The sequence below is a fragment of the Orbicella franksi genome, chromosome 1, assembly GCF_964199315.1.
Source record: "Orbicella franksi chromosome 1, jaOrbFran1.1, whole genome shotgun sequence".
Lineage (NCBI taxonomy): Eukaryota > Metazoa > Cnidaria > Anthozoa > Scleractinia > Merulinidae > Orbicella > Orbicella franksi.
In genome coordinates, this window is record NC_138145.1 from 12,971,979 (window position 1) to 12,994,622 (window position 22,644).

A 22,644-nucleotide genomic window follows, 5' to 3' on the forward strand; every position below is an offset into this window, starting at 1 on the left:
TGCGAGTCATTCATAATTTAAAAAAGTTAAATAGTTTTGTTGAAAACTCACATTTTAAGATGGAGTCTATTCATACAGTTTTGAACCTTGTGACACCAAAGTGTTGGATGGCCAGTTTGGACTTTAGGGCTAAGCAATGTAAGCAATTGGAAAATTTACTGCGAGGATCATTCTTCACTTTCATCTACAACCGCAGTTCAAATATGAATTATTTCATATATACTTCACATCAAGAATATTTGTGGCATTGTTGTTGATGAAAGCCACACAGTCGAGATATGGATTGGGAAAAGGTTTGCTACTATTGTTTTCATTTTGCTTGTTGTAAAAGTCATGTAAATATGGCATTCAGTAAATATGTACTTTTACCCACTTTAAGGCCCATTGTTTCCTTTTGCAAATCTTGTCCAATTTTGTCAACGAACTGTCAACGTTGCTGTCAAACTACATATTTCCGGTGGTTTTTAATTGGATTATTTCATTCCTGTGGTTTAGAGGTGGAAGTGAAAAATTTGCAGAGATCAGAGCAGGCTCACTTTCTCGCGGCTTCGCCGCTCACGCGCGCGCCCGCGCCACTCGCGCTCAATACCCAAACGAGGTACGGAGCCCTGTTAGTGCCATACACGCACGTGTACAGCATCATATTGGGGGATGTATCCTTTTTTCATTCTGGCGAACACTTTCTTACCTTTGGCGGGACTATTTTTTGCTGGCGCGACATTTTTTTCGCTGGCGCGACTTTTTATTGCTGGCGCGACTTTTTTTTCTGGCCCGACTTTTTGTTGCTGGCGCGATATTTTTCTCGGTAAGTACTTCATGTATCCTTTATTATAGTGTATTTAGAACTTCTTGTTACTTCTCTCATATTCCCTGTGCTTCCCTGCATTCCTCCTTATATTTTCTCTTGTATTTCCCTATATATTCCTCTGTATTCTTTTGCATTCCCCTATATATTACTCTGTGTTCCGCTGTATTCTCTTGTATTCCCCTGTATTCTCTTGTATTTCCCTTGGTTTTCTTGTATTCCCGTGTTCTCTTGTATTCCGCTGTATTCTCTTGTGGTTCTGACGTAAACTTAGAAGTAAAGAGGCAATCGATGATTTCCTTATAATTGAAGCCCAGATGATATGATTAATCATAGCATTAATCAATCATACGATTACGGAGGTCTTTATCCGCCATGTTGATTTGCTTGTTAAGTAATAAGTGATTAAGGACAGCGGCTCCTCCCGCAAGGTTGAAAAGACCTAGCGCCAATAAATGATAACACGGTTGAGACTTGTTCTTGAAAACGATTTTTTGCTTAATTTTTGACTTAATACAGGACTAGATATTTATAAAGAGTATTGCTATACTTGAAGTTTCTTGTGGGCGTAAAATAAGGTCAGAATCAAGCTTGTTCTGCCTGTTATGGTTTTCGAGGTGTCGCATTTCATGGCATGGTTTTGTGTTTTTCTACGGATAATTTAAAGTGTAAACACAGAAAAAGGCAAAAAATAAAACTAGCTACCTTCCCTCTATTGATTCTCCCAATTAGTTTACGAATACGGCAATATTCAGAACTAAATAGACCAATATATTTCGATATATTAAAATTCAGTCATAAGCAATAGACCTCAGCACGAGGCTCTGAGGAATAAAGCCCACAAACCCTGTTGTTATTCCCCAGAGCCTCGCACTGAGGTCTATTGTTTTAGACTGAATTTTAAGATATCGAAATTGGTCTATTAAATCTAGATCGTTGTCAGTAGAGTCAGCCATCTTGCTCAACCAGACGCTCAACCACACATGTTCGTACTTTGAGCCCGCAATAAATCTAGCAGCGGTCTACAAATGAGCGCCAGAGCAACAAGTCGGGCCAGCAAAAAAGTCGCGCCAGCAACAAAAAAGTCGCGCCAGCAAAAAAAAATGTCGCGCCAGAAAAACAGAGTCGCGCCAAAGGTAAGAAAGTGTTCGCCAGAATGAAAAAAGGATACATCGCAAAATATGATGCTGTACGCGCGCGCGTATGGCACTAACAGGGCTCCGTACTAAAGTGATACATCGCTTCGAAGTCAGGGTTTTGAAGAGATTTTTTTGCAACATTTGGGTTCGGCGTGATTTTGTAATCAGAGATTTTTGTTGACCCCGAAGGAAAAAATATCCGGAAAAGGTCATTTTGTCGACGATTCAAACAAATATAAATTTGTCTATGTTCCGAGCTAAATTTCTAGTGAGAAAAGATTATTTTTGACGACCACTGGGTTTTTAATTATTTCCCGCGAAAGTCGCGGCAAGGGAAGAGTTAAAGGGGTTCTTTAAATAAGAAAATGACTGACTGAGCTTTTTTTCAGGCCAAAATAAAGTGGCCGTGATAACAAGGTGACCGTGTTGACGGGATGTTACTAAAACTGGGAACGGGGAACCGGGAACCGGGAAGGGAGGTCTGGGAACGAGTGTACAGTGGGAAACCGCCTAAGAATTCAACATGGCGGACAAAGGAAAAGAAAAGGAACAATTTGGGGAAATGTGAGGGAGTGTTAAGGTTGTAAACGAGAGTTTCTACCGGCTATGCCCCAGAGTCCGATATGGTACTGGGATAAGCAAAACATGAAATAGCGCCTGGGGAGAAAATCGAATCGGTATTATCACATGCTACCCCAATCGGTCACTACAAGATGCAGACTGCAGACTAGGTACGAAATGCAGACTGCGGACTGCAGACTAGGTCCCCGGCCCGATCGGTTCGCTCTCCGAATTCTTCTGTTTCGCTCTCGTCGAATTTGTTTTTCCGTCCTCGCCGGGAGCCTGTTCGCAGGCAAGTTTTTAGTCTGATACGTGACAATATGTCATCTAAAAACATACCGAGTGTCACGCAGTCGCTTTGCCGCGGTCATCTTTCACCAACATAAGCATTATTGTGGAATATTCCTTGCTCGGTTCTTCATATATTTTGTCTTTAACAAAGCGGCCAGACTACAGGCTATTTATCTGCTGCTCACCTGATTTGCCAGATGACTTGCCGATCATCGAAAGGCCGCCATGCTAACTGCCGAATGCGAAGACAGCGGACGACCCACGTTCAACGATGGTCATGTGTTATGTCACTTGTCCTCGATATCATGAATGTTCCATTACCGCGCACAGACTATTACAAAAATAGCTTTAGCTATAGTGGCGCCATTCTCTGGAACAGTCTTCCTTGTAACTTAAGGGAAGCAGAGTCCCTTGGGCAATTCAAACGACTACTCAAAGAAGAACTGTAAGGTACGGCATTCGTGGAAAGCAGCTTTTTATTTAAATATTTCTCATTATATTAGTATTAGGTATTTTTATAGGTATTTTTAAAGCTGACGAATTTTGTACCGTGGATAAATAAAGATTATCTATCTATCTATCTATCTATCTATCTATCTATCTATCTATCTATCTATCTATCTATCTATCTATCTATCTATCTATCTGTCTGTCTGTCTGTCTGTCTGTCTGTCTGTCTATCTATCTATCTAATGCGTATTGCTATTTTTAAACATTGATATGACGGCTCGTGCACAAAGTGAGAAGAAGGCTTGAAATTTTATTTAAGAACGACTGTGGCCAGACCGACTGGGGACGTAGCTTATGATAATACTGATTCGATTTTCACCCCAGGCGCCATTTCATGCTTTGATTATCCCAGTACCAATTGGACACCTCTCTAACAAGAACGTATGGGGCACATGATCTGGGGGACAGCCGGTAGAAACTCACGTTTACAACCGTAACACTTGCTCATATTTCCCCAAATTGTTCCCGTTTCTTTTCCTTTGTCCGCTCTGTTGAATTATCAGGCGGGTTACCGCTGTACACTCGTTCCCAGACTCCCGTTCCCAGTTCCCGGTTTCCCGTTGCCCGTTGCCCGTTGCCCGTTGCCCGTTGCCCGTTGCCCGTTGCCCGTTCCCCTTCCTCATTTTAGTAACATCCGTATTAACGGGGTGGTCGTAAGGGGTGGGGGGGGGGGTCCACTCTTTTTGGTCAGTCAATCTTAGTGCTGACCCACAGGGAACCCGAGCACTTCATCAGCAATAAAAATAAATGTACTGTTATTTAGCTGTGTTCCTGTGTCTTTTTGAGTCGTTTAGAAGGGATTTGAATGAGGCGAAGGCGCTTTACATTTCCGAATATTATCTCGACTGTCACATTGTAATATGACGCTCCGATTACTATGCGGCAGACGAGATAATCGGAAATGTAAACCGCCTTCCCTTCATTCAAATCCCTTCTAAATGTCTCAAAAAGGCACGGGAACACAGGCAAATAACCGTACATTAATTTTTATTAGCCGCGCGGCCATGGGCCGAGCGCGGTTCTAGGTTTACCCGGGGTTTATTTTTTTTTTTTTTTTGGTCGGTGACCAGACCCAAGCTCCCTCTCGGCCAAATTTTGAGTCACGCAACGTGTGATGTTTTTCCGCCAGAAGCTGTAAAAACATAAATACACGGACAATTTTAGGGATATTGTTTTCTTTTTTGTATATTTTCTTTTCTTTTTATCGAAGCGTTGGATTCAAAGGGAATAATAAATACGCTAAAAAAAGGTATTACGTCAGCCATGGAATGCGTTGACGTTGCAGCTTTCACTTTCGCTACGTGGCAAATAAGATCGTGTTTACTTCGCAAGTTTATTTCGGCAGAAGCAACGGTCATTAATTTATTTGCAATTTTGCAAGCATTTCTTGCGGTTTTAGGCAAATGAAGTAAATTCTTTGGCTGTTTCATCGCAGCCAGTTCGGTAATCAGAAGGAAAATTAAATATTTGCAAGCCAAGCAAAGAACATGTCACAACATGCAAGGATTGCGTCATTGGTAGGGAAATAACCACCGTACTAAAGATAGCCGTGGATAACGCAATTCCTGAATTATGTGACTCGTTAGACTTCTTTGCTAGCCCTTTCCTTAGGGGAAAAAACAATTAAATTTAATCTTGACTTTTAAGAAAGAAAGCTGTTGTTAATAGCGTTCGTATCTTCATTCCCATACATATGCCGAAGAAAGTTCCAGGTTAAGACTATTGCCGGTTTTCATTGTCACGCCATTCAAAATAGATCAAAATGAAAATCAAAACCGTTCAATAGATTAAGTCCAGAATCTGGGAAATGAAAGAAGGTAAAGATGCAAAGACTTTCGCCAAGATTCTGGTCACAGCAATTTTTCTTATGCAAGATATGCGGAGAAATGTTTTACCCAAATTTATAGAGATTGTATGGAGACGCCATGCTGGTGCCCATTCGCATGGGCACCAACATGGCGGCCGGAAACCAACAGAAACATCTGTCACTGAGTTTTGCTACAAAAGCGCGAATTTATCCCTCGAGGAACTCTAAAACATTAACATAATACTTTTTCTAAGACATGAGCTGCTCAGATAGCCAAATTCCCGGAAATAAGTCACTTTTTTTAACCATCATGACAGCTCTCTAGGCCGTCCTGTAAATGCCGCGTCACGCAAAAGCCTAGAAATTCAAGCGCAGTGTATCACAAAACCAAGAAACCATTCGGAACGAAAATTTGTTTGAATATTAGTTTTCAGCTGCTCTTATACATCATTAAAGGAAAATCTCAAGAATATCAATACTTTTGTAGTTTGAATTTTAGTGACGTCAGGTGAAAACCAGCTATTACGTCATCGGAGATTTCACAACGGCTACGACTGATGGTGCAATAATACAGTTTGTGTTGATCAAGTGATGTGATGTCTAGAGAAACCAATGAATCATCAAGGATTGCTTTAAAATGTGCACTCCGTTGCGACTGTAGTGCTAAGAAAACAGTTAAATTTTAAAAGCGCGGTTATAAGATCTAACAGATCTTCTTGTTGCTCATAAAGTGTGCGGGTCCCCTGTGGCTGACCAAAAGTATCGCAGGCTCTGAGGTCTAGCGATACGGACGAAAACAAATCACTATTGTCGGCCATGGAGGTGTGAATACTGAAAAGCGGAACTCTGCAACGGTCTTTAACACTCTTCAATCCACGACTCTTGAGTATGGAGAACGCTTATGAACCACCATTAACTGCAGTAACGCTTGAAGATTTAACAGATTCACCTTCTAGTGGAGACATTGCTCTAAGCGAGGAGCAGCGTGGATTTCTTGACGCAGTTCGTGAAGGGCGCACACACGAGGTTCGTTCGTACGTGCAGGAGAAACATGTTGACTTAAACTGTGTCAACTTGTCGGGAGAAACCGCACTGCAGCTAGCGGTGAACAACGACCGCCATGATATCGCAAAATTTCTGCTTGAAAAGGGAGCCGAAGTCGGTACGACATTGCTACAAGCTGTTGCAAATGGGTCGGTCGACTGGGTGAAGGCATTGCTCGAGTTCGTGAGCGATACTGAGCCTCAAGGTGCAAGTTCAAGCAATGTTTCTCTTTCACAACAGACAAGCGAAGCTCAGTACAGAAAATTCATTTCGCCTTTGATGCTGGCTTCGCACAATGGTAACCGAGAAATAGTGGAGCTTTTGCTAAAGAGGGGATATAAGATTGAAGAACCGTCATTCCACAATAGATCTTGTGATTGCAGTGAATGCGAGAGCTTCGGAAAGCCATTGGGGAGTTCTCTTTATCGTTTGCATAGCTACCGAGCGCTTGCAAGCCCTGTTTTCTTGTGCATGTCTTATTTGCTCGAGAACTCCAGCGAAAGTTCCGACGGAGAACGAGACATAAGATCATCGAAAGACCCAATCATCCGAGCGTTCTTTTTAAACCGGAAGTTGGAGAGCTTAGTGGAGACTGAGTATGAATTCAAGAACGATTACAAGAAGCTGTCGGATGGATGCGAGGAGTTCGCGGTTTCACTTCTCGCAAAGTGCCGATCGATGGAAGAAATTGCTTGTGTGATGAGTGTACCAGGTATTGACCAGTTAGAGTACGTGGAGGTTAGAGGAGGAAAAGAGGCCCAAAAGCTGAGCGTGCTGAATTTAGCCATTGCAAATAGGAATGAAAAGGTAGGGTAAACTATTTTTAAAAAACTTAATCGCGCGTTATGTCCTATAATTGATAGTGACTTTTGAAAGTGCTACTCAAACAAACTGGATGTTTTATTAGATAACAAAGAGTATTTGTGAAATGGTTGAATCACCATGCTAACAAAATGCAATTACCTCAGGGTGTCAACCCTCACTGTCTGCATGCAAATTTTTCAAGTGACCTGACAATTCTAGCCAGTCATGCTTTAGTTAACCTGGTAAATAATACGCACAATCGATAATAACTTTATTGCATAACCTATTTTCACTTGAATTACGGGGTTTGCAATTCAGTTCTACGGAAATAATTTCAATTTCTAAGCTCAACTAAAATCCCAGACAGTTATTTTTCTTTAGTTTTGGATGAATTTGACGGCAAAACTATAAACAATTCTGCAATCGAATATTTTAGTGACAATAGCGACAATCGTTGCAAAATATTTTGTCGCAAAAAGGCGTTATTCAAAAGTTTTTCTATCCAAAGCAAAACTAAAACAAACTGTGAATTAATGCAATTTTCCTTAGAAAAAGTAGTGTTTGCAACAGAAACCAGTGAGTGATTAGTGCTGGCCTGATGAACTTGGCTTGTATTTAGGGCTTGAGACTAACGGTAGCCAACTAGCGACAGACTAGTAAAAATTCCATTTTGGCTAGTGGTTTTTGCGTTTCACTAGCTTTTAGCTAGTGAAGATTTGTGAGCGCTGGAGGCCCAGAGGAAACCAATTAAAAGTTATGTCAAATTCTTCACAAAACGAAATTGAGTCAAAGCGTGCAGAATTTAAAACATTGGCTGTAATAAATATCATAAATAATTTACTAAAATACCAAAGAATGATTGACTTTTTTGTTTGTTTTTTCCCTTAGTAAAAAGCGACGAACGACAATCGAACTGCTTGCCGCTAATGATTAGCCGTCATGCGTGAAATCGTGCGGAACTCTAGGGATCATGTTTCATGCGCGTCTCTTGTTCGGCGTAGGAGAAACCAGGGCTCCCGGAACATTCCGGAACATCCCAGAACATCGAATAATTATAATAATTTTGAGAAAAATATGTAAAATAAAATTTTCAAAAATTAAATTAAACAAAAATAAACTGGTATCAGCTCGGAATATATAAAACAAATTAAATGTAAAAACAAAACAAAACAAAAACATAACAAACAAAGGGAAAAAAATTGAAAATGACTGCAATGAGTGAAGGCTCGCAACTTAGACGACTAATCCATTCCTTCCAGTCGTTTGCCATCAGTTTAATCGTGTGACTGTTCCCTATTCCTAGATTTCTTCTTCATAGAAAACCAAGATGGTGGCGTTCAAACTCTTTAATCAGACCGAAAAATATGGGTACACCGGTGTGATTTCTTTATTCAATTCATTACGTCAATTCAAAGATATGCGTATACACGATTTCTCATGAAGAAATAGTTTCTCCATGAGATAGAAATAGAAACTCTTCGGCATTGAGTTTCTTGTCTAAATTAGTTCGGACTGCTCAAACTCTGATGATTTATTAATTATAACTTGCTTGTTACTTGGGCTTCTGTAAATCGTCCATGTTGAAGAGACTTTGAGTTACCGTGACACATTGTGTCACATATGTTAAATATTTTAAAGTGTCGTTCGAAACATTTTGTTCTTTGAGCCGTCGTCTCGCCAGCCGTATCGAGATCCTGTCCTTCGAAGAGTATTAAAGATCGAAGAACGTTCCGTTATTATCGCTTCTCGTGTTATTTTCGACCATTCCCCGCAATTCCGTAGAACCGGTTACAACAGTACATGTTTGTGTTGAAAAAACAGTGCTATAAAGCCATATGACGCAATGGGTGCAAAAGAAGAGGAGCCTGTATTCATTGTGGTCAGTCGAATGAATACCCAACGCTCCCTACCCCTCCCCTACCGACTCCCCTAACCCCCCCCCCCCCAATATATATATATATATATTTTTTTTTTCATATTTTCAGCTGATACCAGTTTACTTTTGTATATTTTAATTTAGGAAATTTAATTTTACACATGTTTTTTGCTCAATTGTTATAACTATTTGATGTTCCGAAATGTTCCGGAATGTTCTTGGATGTTCCATGTTCCTGGCTTTATCGACGGCCAAGAAACCAACTGCTCGCAGAGTACTGGGGGTCACGTACGCTTTTAAAAAATTAAAAATTCGCAGTTCGAAAATTTGAATGATGCCTATATAATATTGATGCCCATGTTTGCAACTTGTAAATAAAGTTAAGATGGAACGAATGATTGTGTTCATGAGAAATCGTGAATTGGCATTTTGAAAGAAAGGAATGTTTTTCGGCGGCGAGTTGCGAAGCTCTGTGAGAATTTCTCACGGAAGCGAAAACTTCGGTTTTCATTGTTAAGCGACGCCTTTAATTATAACATCGATGCGTATGTTTGCAACGTATAGAGTTAAGGTGGAATGAATTATTTTGTTCATGAAAATCGTGAATCGGTATTTTGAAAGAAAAGAATGTTTTTCGGCGGCGCCAGTTCCGACGTTTTGACGGCGGTTCTGTGTAGCCTTTTGTACATTATGCTAGCATTTTTTCAAGCATTTTAGTGAGGCAAAAGCATTGAGTATTATTCGAGCATTTTAGTGGCATTTTCCCGGGAAAGTAATATTTTTTTTCCACAGAAAATAGAAATAAAATATTTGTTATGAGAAAGTGAAGACTTAACTTAACCTCTTCACTTAAGTATCACTGAAACGGGACAAAGGATTAACAGAACAACAGATCATTTAGAGAATTATCTTTTGGTGTATTAAAACTATCACATACGTTGTTGTTATACTTGTTGTACTAAGTATACGTTTTTGTTAAGCACTCTGAACTATTAATTGTGTTGAAACGTTAAAATTATTAAAATGTAAAAAACCCTATGTATGAGCATTAACCGAGCATTTTAGTGGAAAAAATGGTGCATTAAGGTGGAGCATTTTAGTCGGGAAATAAAAGCATAATGTACAAAAGCCTAGTTCTGTGAGAATCAAGGGGGCGAAAATTGTTAGTGGGATTAGTGGGATTAGCGGGTTTGAAAACACGTTCTAACGTCCAATTTCAAAGTTTTAATAGCTATGTTAAATTTATACTAGTGTCTTTCTAGGTATTATGAACTTGATTGACAATGAAGAATGGAACCTATGTTTTTCATTTAAAAAAGCGTGATTGGTGAAGTCTGTTTTATTATAAGACTTTCAAATGTAAAGCATACTAACTTATTTCTAAAAGCTGATAAGTTGAAGTTATTGCACGTCAGTAATATGGTGGCCGATTCGATAAAAAGGTACTGAAACTGATTGAACTAAGAAGTTGGGTTCATAAGTCTGGGAGAATTTTTTGTTCACATTACAGTTACAAATGTCTGCGTCTAACTAATGAAAAATTTGTTTTGGCTAGTGAATCAAACCTATCACTAGCCACCGGGCTAGCAAGCTGAAAAGTTAGTCTCGAGCCCGGTTGTATGCAGACTTTTATCCAATGAGTGTTGTCGAGAGATGTCAGTCTATCTGCCCATAAACAGTAGTGTCATGGCTTTGAGTCTGCAACCCTAGAGCTGGACAAATACCTCTCATATCAGTCATGGTTCTACCTGACTTAACTCCAGTTGAAAATTGTAAGGTGCTTATTATGATGCTAAGGACTGTGGAAAGGATAATTTTCTCATTTGAGAGGACTGGGAAGAGCATGCTTATGGTATTATTACACTGAACTGTGGCAATGATCGATGTTCACTCCAGCTGCCTACTGACCTATAGTTAAATACATAAAACTCATAGCTTTGGTTAATGCCGTATTTCAAAGCGAGAAAGTGAAAATTTGAAAAAGTTGATGTCTGTTAAAAAAATTCATTTTTAGTGCAGAGTGCACTATTGGGATGGTTATGGGAGCTGCCTGCCGCTAAGGAACTAAGGCGTTATGGCGCTATAGCCCTATGGCCCTATGGCGCTAAGGTGTAAACTTTAATGTTTGTTTAATTAATTAATTTCAATTAATTAATTAGTCTAGAGGCAAGGAAGTAGCGGGGGTAGAGTGGGAAAGGTACATGTGTACTCTACGTAAAACACATTCCATCGCCGTCACTTAACTTTGAACATCGCAAAGCTATATATTTGTTTCAGGTAACTTCTTGCTCTCCTTGTGGTGCCATTCTCCTTAGAACAAAACTAATTTGCCCTAAACGCATGCGTAGATTAGTTAGCGTTCGTGGCTTCTATATTAGGTGAAGGATACATTGCATACGGAATCACGCACAAATGTTGAGTGGTTTTCCTTATGGTTGAGCTCAACAAGTGAGACGCATGCGTTCTAGCATCGTTAGTGTTATACACTCTTTCCACGCGGTATTTTATATATCATGTCATGTGACCAAGGACGGCAGTTATTTTTCAGGTAGCGCCAATTGTCCCTTTTTATTGAAAAAGTGAAACGTTGCTGTGGCTGCGTAGCTTTTAGAATTACACACAGGTCGGTTCAACAAATATCATCTGCTGTTTTCAATCAACAATAATGTGCTTGTCAGGGTTCAAATGTATTGCTTCTCCTGAGCGGCTTGTTTATTTCTTGCCTTAATTGTGTCTGTAAGAGAGACCAAAAAGTTCCCAAGTTAGTGGCTTTAATACTCCGCAAATTGTAACTTTGTAAGAAAAGAAACCAGGAAAATGCTCAAATATTGCTGCAGACGCCGTGGCACCTAATGAAAGCGCAAATTAATTTAATCAGTCTTTGAAGAGACTCATTCATATCGGCCAAGTAGCGCTGTTTATCTTCAATACTTTTCGTTGAAATGCTTCTCAGCCATCAATATCGTTGTGTGTTAATTTTGAATTGTTTTATTGTTAACAACAAAGGTGGCAACAGAAAAAGAAAGTGGTATTTCGTGACTATCTGGTAATTAAATTAGTTCTTGTTCATCGGTAAAAATCTGCATTTTTAGTAAAACAACATCGTTTCTGTTCCGTTTCTTCATCACTACATCAGATATTTAACTTTCTGTCATTTATCTCCAAAAAACAAGGACATCTTCCGTATGTTTTGGAGAAAACAAGTGTTTCATATTACATGCCTTTGCGAGGAAAACAAAAGTATCAAGTTACAAAGTTGGTGTGAAGAGCTAAATTGTCACGTTTGCTGCTTCAGCGTATTATTGAATTTAAAATGAACGAAAATCAACGTAAAACACCAGTAGTAATTAATTTGTGCGTAAGTTTTGGACCTTGAATGAAAACACAACCTTGAAACATACACACTGCAAAGGGGAAAACCGTAGCAGACTACCAAGGTAGACACAAACCGGAAGTGAACCGAGCAGGGGTGAGTACTTATGGGACTACTGTACCAGAGCTATCAATTGCGCTCTGCACTATCTGAGATTTTCTCACTAGTTTTGTTGTCACTGTCCAAAGAATGAACCTAAATACTTGGAATTGCATGTAAAACTTGTGTAGATATTGTATCCCTTTTATTCAATTTTGATGGAAGTTCATATTTCCACTTCATTTTGACAGTCATGGGATGCTACATTGCAGTTTCTGTGTTCACACAATGCAGCTATACTCTACTAAGGAATAGACCATTATTTTTTTTGAGGGGGGTGGGGTTGGATTGGACAATTTTGGGGAGTATGATTTTTTTTTTCTCGCTTGTAGGTTGTGCATGACTTTTTCTGATGGGCAATAGCTAGTGCATGAAATATATTTTTAAGCCAAACACAGGACCTGGATAGTAGAAAGCACTTGCTAGATGGTTTTTTTTTTTTTTTTCCGGTGGCTCTCCTTGCAAATTTTTTTTCAGCCGTTTTTGATGTGAAGGAAGCTTTTATGGAAATTGCCCGACACCCTCCCTCAAAAAAATAATGGTCCGTCCCTACATGTAAGCATGTGCAAGCGATGGATGATGACCCATCGTGACGACATAAATAGCGATCATAAAAGGGGTTACCGTCTCCTGTTAGGAGACTCTGCCGTTGCATGTTCCCAGTGATACTTAGTGCTCACAAGCAGTCTCTGTTGTTTGTTCGCAGTTTATAGCTCACCCCTACAGCCAGCTGATGTTGAACTCAGTTCTGTACGACGGATTAGGAGGATGGGAAGATTCTGGCTTCCTGACCAAGCTGATGTTGGGTCTGCTGTTGACAGTATCGGGGCCGTTATTGGCGCTATGTTATTTCTTGTTACCCAACAGCCGGATCAGCAAGCTCCTAAAGAGACCAATCTTGAAGTTCACGAGTCACACGGGTTCATTCTACTTGTTTCTTATGCTGCTCATCTTTTCCTCGGTTCAAGACAAATTTTATGATGTACTTCAGTTTCAAATCTTCGGTAAGTACGTTTTCACTTACCGTTACCCCTCTCACTTTGTTGTTTTCTGTTACAAGCTAAATTTTTTTTTGAGATGAATAGTATGTTCTTGTGTGAAAGTTTTCCCGATTATCAAGTGCGTTCCGCCGTTTGCAGGCTCGCCAGAAATTTGAACTCACAACGTTATCTGGTTGCCCTAACAACAAACTAAAAAGTCGTTCGTTAATAAAAATAAGACAAGATGCAGTCTAAATTGCGAACAGTTCGCGCTATTTTTCGCCTGAGATTTTTCCAGCGAGAAGCGAAAAGGCATCCCTAGGTCCCGGGAAAACTAGAAGAAGAAAATTGCAATTAGCGAGCAGCAGGCGTATCTAAATACGAGATGACTAAATGGCACTACAGTTAGCCTAAATTGTCTTAACAATCCTTACCATAACAATAGGCAAAATTTAATATGCAAACCAACCTTAAAATTTCAACAACAAAAAAAAGATCTTTTTCAATTTCACCAATCTTCAGCTGTCGTGTATAGGACGGGAAGGGGAGGGAGGAGAGGATGGAGTAGAACAATAACACGTGTTACTTTAAAAAAATATTAATGACGCAAGTTTACAAACGAAAGTCCAGAATTGCAATAACGTAACAAATAAATCAGTTTATTTAAACGTCATGGTATTTAGCACTGCTGCGGTAATTTGGGACGCTATAAATCCAGCGCAAACTGAATCCAGCGCCCTAACCACAACGCCACGCCGCCTCAATGTGCAGCACGACTGAGATAACAAACGGAACTTCCTTCTTTTCAGTTCGAGAAATTACATACGTAAAATTGTTGTACTAGGATATAAATCTGTCTGTAAATTGATAAAGTGTGCCGCCGTGGAATTTGACGCTGTTTTACTTGGCAGATGTCCTTATAGCGCTGTGGATCGCTGGTTTGCTGTTCCAAGAGGCAAAAGAAGCTTACCGTCAGGGTAAAGAGCGCTACTTTTCGCAATACTGGAATGTCGTCACGCTTTTCATGCTGGGAATGTTTGTAATCTCTGGGCTTCTCTGGCTTGCTGGATTTTTCCTTTCTGTGGAGGGCAAGGGGACCTCTGCAATACCTGTCCGTGAAGCATTCGGTATCAGTGCGAAAGAGTCCGCCTACCGCCTCATTCTTTTGTCCAATGCGTTCTTTTCCATTGGTTTGGTCTTGAGCTTCATCAATGCGTCCAATTCATTCCAAGTGAACTCCGTTCTCGGTCCGCTGCAGCTGTCACTTGTGAAGATGATTCGGGACATTGCGAAGTTTCTGTTCTTGTTTTTGCTACTGTTTCTTGCGTTCGGTTGGGCGGAGAGGAAAGTGTACTCTCGGTACGTTCAAGCCAGGGAAGCGTTTACTGGGAATGCGACTGAACACAAATTTGCCCAGTAAGTACTTTATCAACTGATATTTCCTGCTCTGATATTAGTAATAATTCACAAATAACCCTGTCGCAAAGTTAATTTAAATGACTCACATGGATCGGGGTATTACATGCATGTGTTGTTGACCAAGCGTGAAGTCAAGATGACTGGATATTGGCCAGGTTCTTTATTTTATTGTTATTATTTTTTTATTTATTTATTTATTTATTTATTTGCACTTTTATAGACAGAAAGGGAGTTGAGATCCACAAACACGCAGCCCTCTTGACCGAACAAGCTGGGTGTAAAGGAGTAATTATCAGGCAGAAAGATAGCCTCTCCAGGGGTTCAGTTTTTCACTCGCCGCTTTTCGCGCTGCGCCCCAACTAACTGAACGCCTGGAAGAAGTTAGCAGAAAGAACAAACTCTTTCTGCGAAATACAGCAGCAGGCAAGATGGCGCTATACTGTGCGGTCGGGATTACGCGCTGACCCGAGCGCAAATACCATAATTTTAGTGTTCTTTATCCCTTGTAATAAATCCTTTATTGAGCAAGGTTGTTCGGTCAAGATAAGTGGATATTGGCGTCGTCCGGTTTTTGCCTGCTTTGTAGCGTATGGATTTCAACTCCGTCTCGGACCATAAACTTGCAAAAACAAGAACGCGGCCAATATTCAGGCATCTTGACCTCACGCTTGGTCTGAACTTTGCAATACGAGATGTTAAGATGCAGAACTAACGAATTAGTTTGGCAAATTTCTTTTTCAGAACAGCGCATTTTAAAGAAAGCAGTTTATTGTTAAGAAAAACTGGTACTCCTTTTTCGTTTATATTTGGCGGACAATTAGAGTTTAATTTTGCGTACGCGTTTACTGAAATAGATCGTGGGGATGCATTAACTTACTCGCACCACTTTATCATCCAACAACAAGAAAAAAAATAGTCGTGACTAGCTCACGCATTTTTCCGCGCTTCCATCATATATATGCATAGGATGTAATACTAAACTTTGCATTTTTCAGGATTGATGGAAGCCTAAGGTTCCTATTCTGGGATTTGTTTGGAAAGTCAGCGCTATCGGACTTAAGCACGGATAAGAACTTCGTCATCACTCAGTACACTGGTGAATTACTGCTGGGACTGTACAGTATTCTGTCTATTTTGGTCGCTTTAAATATGCTGATTGCCATGATGGCAAACTCTTATCAGAGAGTCGCGGTAAGTTGACCGTATAACCCGGCGAAAGGTCCGAAAATAACACCTATCCCCACTCTAGATTTGAAGCAGTCTTTTTCTACCGCTGCTTTTAGGGAGACCCTTGGTATTTTTTGGGAGTCGCTACTTTTGGGTGGCAACAACTTGTACCATATGTGGATCGATCCATCTTTGACTAATAAAATGTGTAAACACGGTAATATATAAAGAGATGAAGAGGAAAAATCATTTTGCTGACATTTTTTTGTATAATATCAAAGCGAAGTAAAACATTTCCTTTGGAATAATAACCGTCACCAAAAAAGAAGCATCGTATCATTTTAGTACAGCTTGTTGTATCTTTTATTTCCGTTGCTTCTCACTACAATTCAAGTTGCCTTCGATTTGATGGTCGTTACGTTAGCGATTTGCTCGCAATCGTGAAATTTAACTCCAAATTCTTGGGGTGATCACTACTTCAGGAACTTTGCGGTTTAAGAGGGGAGGTTAGAGTCAGTTACTATGCACAAGAAGCTCGCCCAAGCAAGAAAAAGTGAAAGTGGGCGTTTTTAAGAACTTTAAACGTGATAAAGACGGCGCATCAGAATAAATTTCCCAGTTTTAAGTTCTTTAAGTTCGGTAGAGTTTTAGATTTTGACGGCCGGTTTTTAATTCAGTGTTTTGCTTGTTCCCAAAGGACGACGCAGATATTCAGTGGAAATTCTCTAGAACCCGGATGTGGATGCCTTATCTTGATGAAGGCAACGTGATGCCGCCTCCATTCAACCTCATTCCTCCACCTAAATTGGTGTTTCGTCTTTTTAGAAGACTGTGCGCTGGTCCTGCGAGCTGTGTGGTAAGTTGGCTTGCTCGCTAGGAGGCATCAGGAAGTTGTATGGAGGTTGTCTTCGTTTCTGGGAGGCGCGGTGGGCTCATGGTTAGTGCGCTTGTCTCCGGATCGAGCGGTCCGGGTTCGAGCCCTGGCCGGGACATTGCGTTTTGTTCTTGGGAAAAAAATACTTAATTCTCACAGTGCCTCTCTCCACCCAGGTGTATAAACGGGTACTGGCGAACTAAATGGTGGGGGTAACCCTGCGATGGACTAGCATCCCATCCGCGGGGGAGGTAGAAATATTCCCAGTCGCTTCATGCTACAGAGCCGGGATAAGCCTCGGCCTGATGTGCCACTTGGCTCGTATGCAGACTTTACCCATCTTTCATTTTGTAACAATCAGAGCTTTGCCATTTGATGCCTGTATTTATAATCGCTGAACTGTTATTTACCGACGTTCGACACAAAGTCATTCCTTGTACTGTCACACGAAGATATCTCGAAAAGCATTGCGCGACAGCCATAACGGCTACAAAGACTGCTATAGTCAAAAAGGTGATTGTAAGGATGATATATATTTGGTACTCGCCAGTTTTCATGTCAGTTGCTTTGTTTTGCTGTGTTTAGCGCGAATGCTGTGCCAGTCGAGATATACCAGCATCACGACTGAGAGATAAGGTCGACATACAGAGGGTAAGTGATGTCACGCACATACCTACCATGACTCTCTGTCTCTCTCGCTAAAATCGAGTGAATTTTATCCCCGCGTATCTAAGAGTGTTTTAATCTTATTTTTCTCCTCTTCATCAAAAAAGCCTTCCACCTTCCGCTTATTGCCCTCTCCCGAGCTCCTCCCCGCAGTTATAACTTGTGTCTTTCTGAGCTACCGTTTGTTTCCGTGTCCGGGCTTGCTTGGCTTTATAATTTATACTAGCCTAGGGCATTTGGAATGGGAATGAGGGCTCCCAGTGAGAAAATACAACGATTGTTACAGTCAGCAGTGCTGGAAATAATTTTTCTTCTTTAACAGGACATGTGTCCTTTCAAATCTTCATTTTGGTCGGACATCTTATCAATTTGACCGGACACTAATTTGCATAATTGATTAGCGTAATTAATTAGCATAATAAAATTTATTGGCAAACTGTAAAGATTTTTAATACAAATCGTTCAAAACTGCATTTAAATTTGATTTATTTATCATTTATGATGATTATATGACTTAATCTACAAGATGACTGCACAGATCTCTCCTGGTTATCTTCTGATTATATGTTCTTCAAGCAAACCTGGTTTCCTATTGAATTTTACCATTAAAGCAGGAGCCCATCACTAGGAGTGTACAACTACCCCAATTATTCCTGTCCCGGTGTTTTCACAGACCGATCTATTTTTAGTTTGAATTTACCGCGAATTCAGCGCCCCCCCCCCCCCCCCAGGAACCTCAGTGACCAATCACAAGCATGGACTTTATAATTTCACCAGAAGATTAGGTCGACATGTCCACCTGAGGCCGCCATTTTTCTCCTTACTGATTCGAGCTCATATAGACCGGAACTGACCTTTTTAGTGGGAAAAGAAGCCTAAAAATAGACCGTTCTGTAAAAATACCATGACATAGGCTTAGTATGGGAGTTGGAGGCTCCTAGTGATGTGCTCCTGACCAAAGTTGACTCAAGGGTACAAACATGAAGTGCTAACAGCATATCGCAATGCACATAGTGCATAATAGGGAGATTTCTGAAGAGTATTTTATTTGGCAAGTACAGGAAAGATGAACACTTCTGCTTTATGATATGGCAGAAGCCCATAATGGGCTCCTGGATATGGCTGAGACTGTCAGAGTCAAGGGCCTAAAATTAAAAAAAAATCTTGAGTCGCCATTTGGCAACTAAGTGATAACAATCAAATAGGAATTTTACTCAGAAAAGAACCCAATGCATAAAATCTGTAAAGAAAAAATTTTCAAGACTTTTGACCGCTAATTTTGTGTACGTAGCTAATGTAATGTCTCTGAAGGATTCATGCACTTCAAGAGACACAATCGGTAGGCATACATGACGTTCTCAATGCTCAAGGGTTTGCAATGCATTATAGGGCGATTTCAAACACAAGCAGCCATTTGCAAGTTTTCCGATGTGAGGGAATCCTTTACAGCAAAGCAAAAGGATAGATTGCTTTCTTTTCTTATGCTGAATGCTATAGAAGCAAAGGTCTTTCGCTATGTAGTTCTGGAAGGACATAATGTCTGAGAAAATAACCGTTATTGATCGTCAACACAGAGAAACGTAGTCGCCATTATGGTAGCCTTTGAATGCAGACGTATTCTCGGCTGTCGACCAGAATTTTTGGCCGCCAAAGATAAAAATTTTAGCCGTAGTGGCGACCGTACCGGTCGCAATTTCGAGCCTTTTAGCAATGTATCAAATCAAATCTTATGGATGGACAATAACTTGGTGTTGGTAAAATGTTCGGACATCATGTCCGATCATAATGTGAAATTGGCCGGACATATTCAAAATTTGGTCGGACAATGTCCGATGACAGACTGTTATTTCCAGCCCTGCAGTCAGGGAGCAGCTGCGGGCCCAAATCTATGTGTAGTCTCTTAGAAGGTATCTTCAGAAAAAGTGTAACCAAGGGGAAATTAGTAGAGTTAAAGGTTGTGGGGAATTCGCGATAATCGAGTTTGAGATAATTTGGGTTAACTGCACTTAGACAATCTAGTGTTCCTTTGTGGCCATAACCGCCACTCGGTGTATCTTCACCGAACTAGCTGAGGCTGTCTGGAACTTGGGTCAAATCTACCGTTCATGGGTGACTAGGGTACGTTTCTTTGGTAGAATACAAGAACGGAATCTCATGAGACACATTTACTTCACGCCTAAGGAACGCCTAAAGAAACGGAAAGTCCAGAAATTGATCATTTGTCTTGACAAATTCGTATACCTTGTTCGCCTGGAGAATTTGGTGGGCGATTGGTGTGTTGGCTATGTATATTAAACATTACATTAAACGCTTTAATTCACTCGGCCACTTCCTTTACTTTTTCCTCCAGTTTTGTGTCCTTGATTCTTGTTTTTTAACTTCTTGCTTTTATATTTTTATTTTAAATTCAGCGCTGCGTTGTGATGAAGCGTTTGATCCAGCGCTATCTTCTCTCTTTGGAGAAAACTAGAAACCAGTTTGTTGCTCCTCCAGAGAGATTGGACGAGGAGGAATTGAAAGATCTGATAACTCGATTACAAGATGCATTGAGAAGACGCGAGGAAAGCAAACATGCTGCTGATGCAATTGAGAGACAAACGAAGGTAAGTGAACAGAGGTCTTTATTTAGTCCCTTCATACATTATATGAGACTACATTAAAGAGGTGTCCAGATTAGAAATGTGAAGAGTAAATAATTCTCTGAACTCTCTGTTTTTATCATCATTCAGGGGGAAAACAAAGCACAAGAACACAACAGACGGAATGAAACTCCCTAGCGTCTGGATAGCGACATGAAAGCTTAACATAAACAGATTCAGGAGTTTTTACATTTTACCAAATGTCTTAACATTGTATTTTGATCTGATATACGTGCATGGTTCTATTTTAACTCGACGCACTGTTTTATTCTCTCCAGTTTCCAAGCAATCCATTTCGATTCCTGGGAGACTCATTTCCAGCCTCGTTCCCAGGGAACGAGGCTCAAAAAGTAGTCATTTCAGTCTCGTTCCAGAGAACGAGGTTAGACGAAAGGGAGAACCTAAGCTGTTTGTACAGTCATAAACGTTAACGGGAAGATGAGTTATTATTAGTCTTTAAACAGTAACATGATATATTTATCCATTGTGTTGTTCCTTGTCCGAGCTAAGGATGCTGAATCGATAGTCTTAAAGTTGACCTGGTTATTTCATTCCAAAAACAAGTAAACACTTAGCTTCATCGCCGGTGTCACAGTGATATGTGTATCCCCGTGATATGTGTATCCCCGCACACATATCACTAGTGATATGTGTATCCCCTGTGGGGATACACAAAACACTGATACGTACCTGGGCATTCAACGAACAAAATGGCCACTCGGTTGCGAGGTTCCAACGAGCGCTGTAAAGAGTAAGAGAAACCAGAAATGAATTCGTGCCCAACGGAGCAGATTAGGATTTCTTGAGTTTGGTTGAGTTCCAACCGACTCGATTGTATATCTGACTAAAACTTCGAACAGCGGATACACATATCACTAATTATTTCATGGCGCAGTGATCTCAGTGTGTATCCCCTAAACACAGCCGTTAGATTGGCTATCTACCTGATCGACGAAAATGGCCAATTATTGCCGAAACGTGCTGGCTGCTTACTCGCTACGACGTTTATACCCAGGTTGAGGTTTGCGGAGTTTGCAACTCGAATGTCTAAATATCTAAACTGAAATCGCGTGCAGGGGATACACATATCACTAATTATTTCATGGCGCAGTGATATGTCAGTATCCCCATAAACACAACTGTTATAATATAGCGCATCAACCTTGTCAAAACTGCAGGCAAATATATTAGCACCCGACGTTTTTACACGGCTTGGGTTTACTGGAGTTTGAAACTCGATAATTCCACTAAAAACGCGTGCACGCGTGCACGGGATAATAAAGGATACACATATCACTGATTATTTCATGAACTAGTGATATGTGTATCCCCATGGACACAGCTGTTATATTGGCTTTCTACCCAAGAAGAAAAATCCCCATTACATTTGCATTGTCATAACTGGCTTGCTAGAAATATTCACACCCGGCATTTATTCATAGCTTGGGATTTCTGGAGTTTCACTGACCTCGGTTGTACACGACCGCATGCAGGGGATACACATATCACTAATTATTACATGGCGCAGTGATATGTGTATCCCCTGAAGACAGCCGTTATCTAGGCTAACTGCCGAAGAATAAACGTCGAATATTATGAAACGTGCTAGCAATATTCGCAGTATAGCAATGTATACAGCTTGAGACTTAACCTATCTTACAAAAAGTCGAACTGAAAAGCGGGTGCAGGGGATACACGAGTGCCACTAATCATTTTATGGCGAGCGGGTCGAAGCAGTGATATGTGTTTCACTCCACGAATAATTCAGATGCAAACAAGGCGATGAACAATGGAGAATATGCGTTACTCGAGGGGTGAGGATGCACCGCGCAATTAATATCGTCCTAGAAATCCCGTGCCGTGAAACTCAAATTGAAATATATCTAGGTCCATTTGGTGTTCAACTTTAAATTAATTATATCTTGCTCGCAGAAAACCAGTTAGGATCAAGAACACAATTCCAGCAGCAGATACGTAAGCTTTTTCAACTACAAAAATTGAGATTTGTGTTTAAGTCTGTTTGGGTTAGTCGTTCGTCCAGTAAGCGACCGGACGACGAGAGCGCTTTCAAGGAGGATATTGCTATTTAAAGTATAGGGGAGGAGGGTGAGGGATACACATATCACTGGTCGCCATTTTGGAGGGGATACACATATCACTAGTGATATGTGTGCGGGGATACACATATCACTGTGACCGCCGGCAAAGGGGACAAAATTAGGTTTGGTGTTTTAAAATGATTACCTGCTTCTTATTAATGAAATGGTAAGCTGTTACGTTCCCGAAATGCATCCAAGTCAAACAATTGTTCTTAATAACGGTCTACATTATAAAAATGCTATTTTTTCACCTTCACTAAAGCTACACCCACATTACGGCTCTCAAACTAGAGTTATGACATGACAATGTCGTTTATTGTACTACTGAGAAGCCTTTCAAAATATTGTCTGGTGGAATAAACGTAGCTGTAGGTATTTTTTAATCATAGCATAAAGGACAGTGAGACTGCTTTCTGGCCAGCCGTTATTTTGCGATGTAATAGGAGTTAATAATTAAATGTTGTGTGAGATCGCATGTGTTTGTTAATTCA

General features: G+C 40.4%; 1 protein-coding gene and 1 long non-coding RNA gene across 3 annotated transcripts in view; one reads left to right on the forward strand and one right to left on the reverse strand.

Moving 5' to 3' along the window:
- The window catches only part of LOC145491645 (uncharacterized), a 59,365-nt gene that overhangs the window by 29,480 nt on the left and 7,241 nt on the right, over positions 1 to 22,644 (reverse strand). The gene's annotated exons all lie outside the window — the stretch shown is intronic.
- Positions 5,602 to 22,626, forward strand: LOC145491201 (short transient receptor potential channel 6-like). Of its 2 annotated transcripts, XM_081470355.1 has the most exons (8): positions 5,604 to 6,964; positions 13,016 to 13,313; positions 14,201 to 14,705; positions 15,704 to 15,899; positions 16,573 to 16,731; positions 17,335 to 17,400; positions 19,827 to 20,018; positions 20,145 to 22,626. In XM_081470355.1, exons 1-8 carry the CDS (start codon positions 6,002 to 6,004, stop codon positions 20,190 to 20,192), a joined length of 2,427 nt encoding a protein of 808 aa, XP_081326481.1. In that variant the 5' UTR covers positions 5,604 to 6,001; the 3' UTR covers positions 20,193 to 22,626. The 2 variants fall into 2 exon arrangements, 1 of the variants encoding a protein (XP_081326481.1); XR_014049790.1 differs by lacking the exon at positions 20,145 to 22,626 and having other exon boundaries at positions 5,602 to 6,964; positions 17,335 to 18,276; positions 18,823 to 19,919.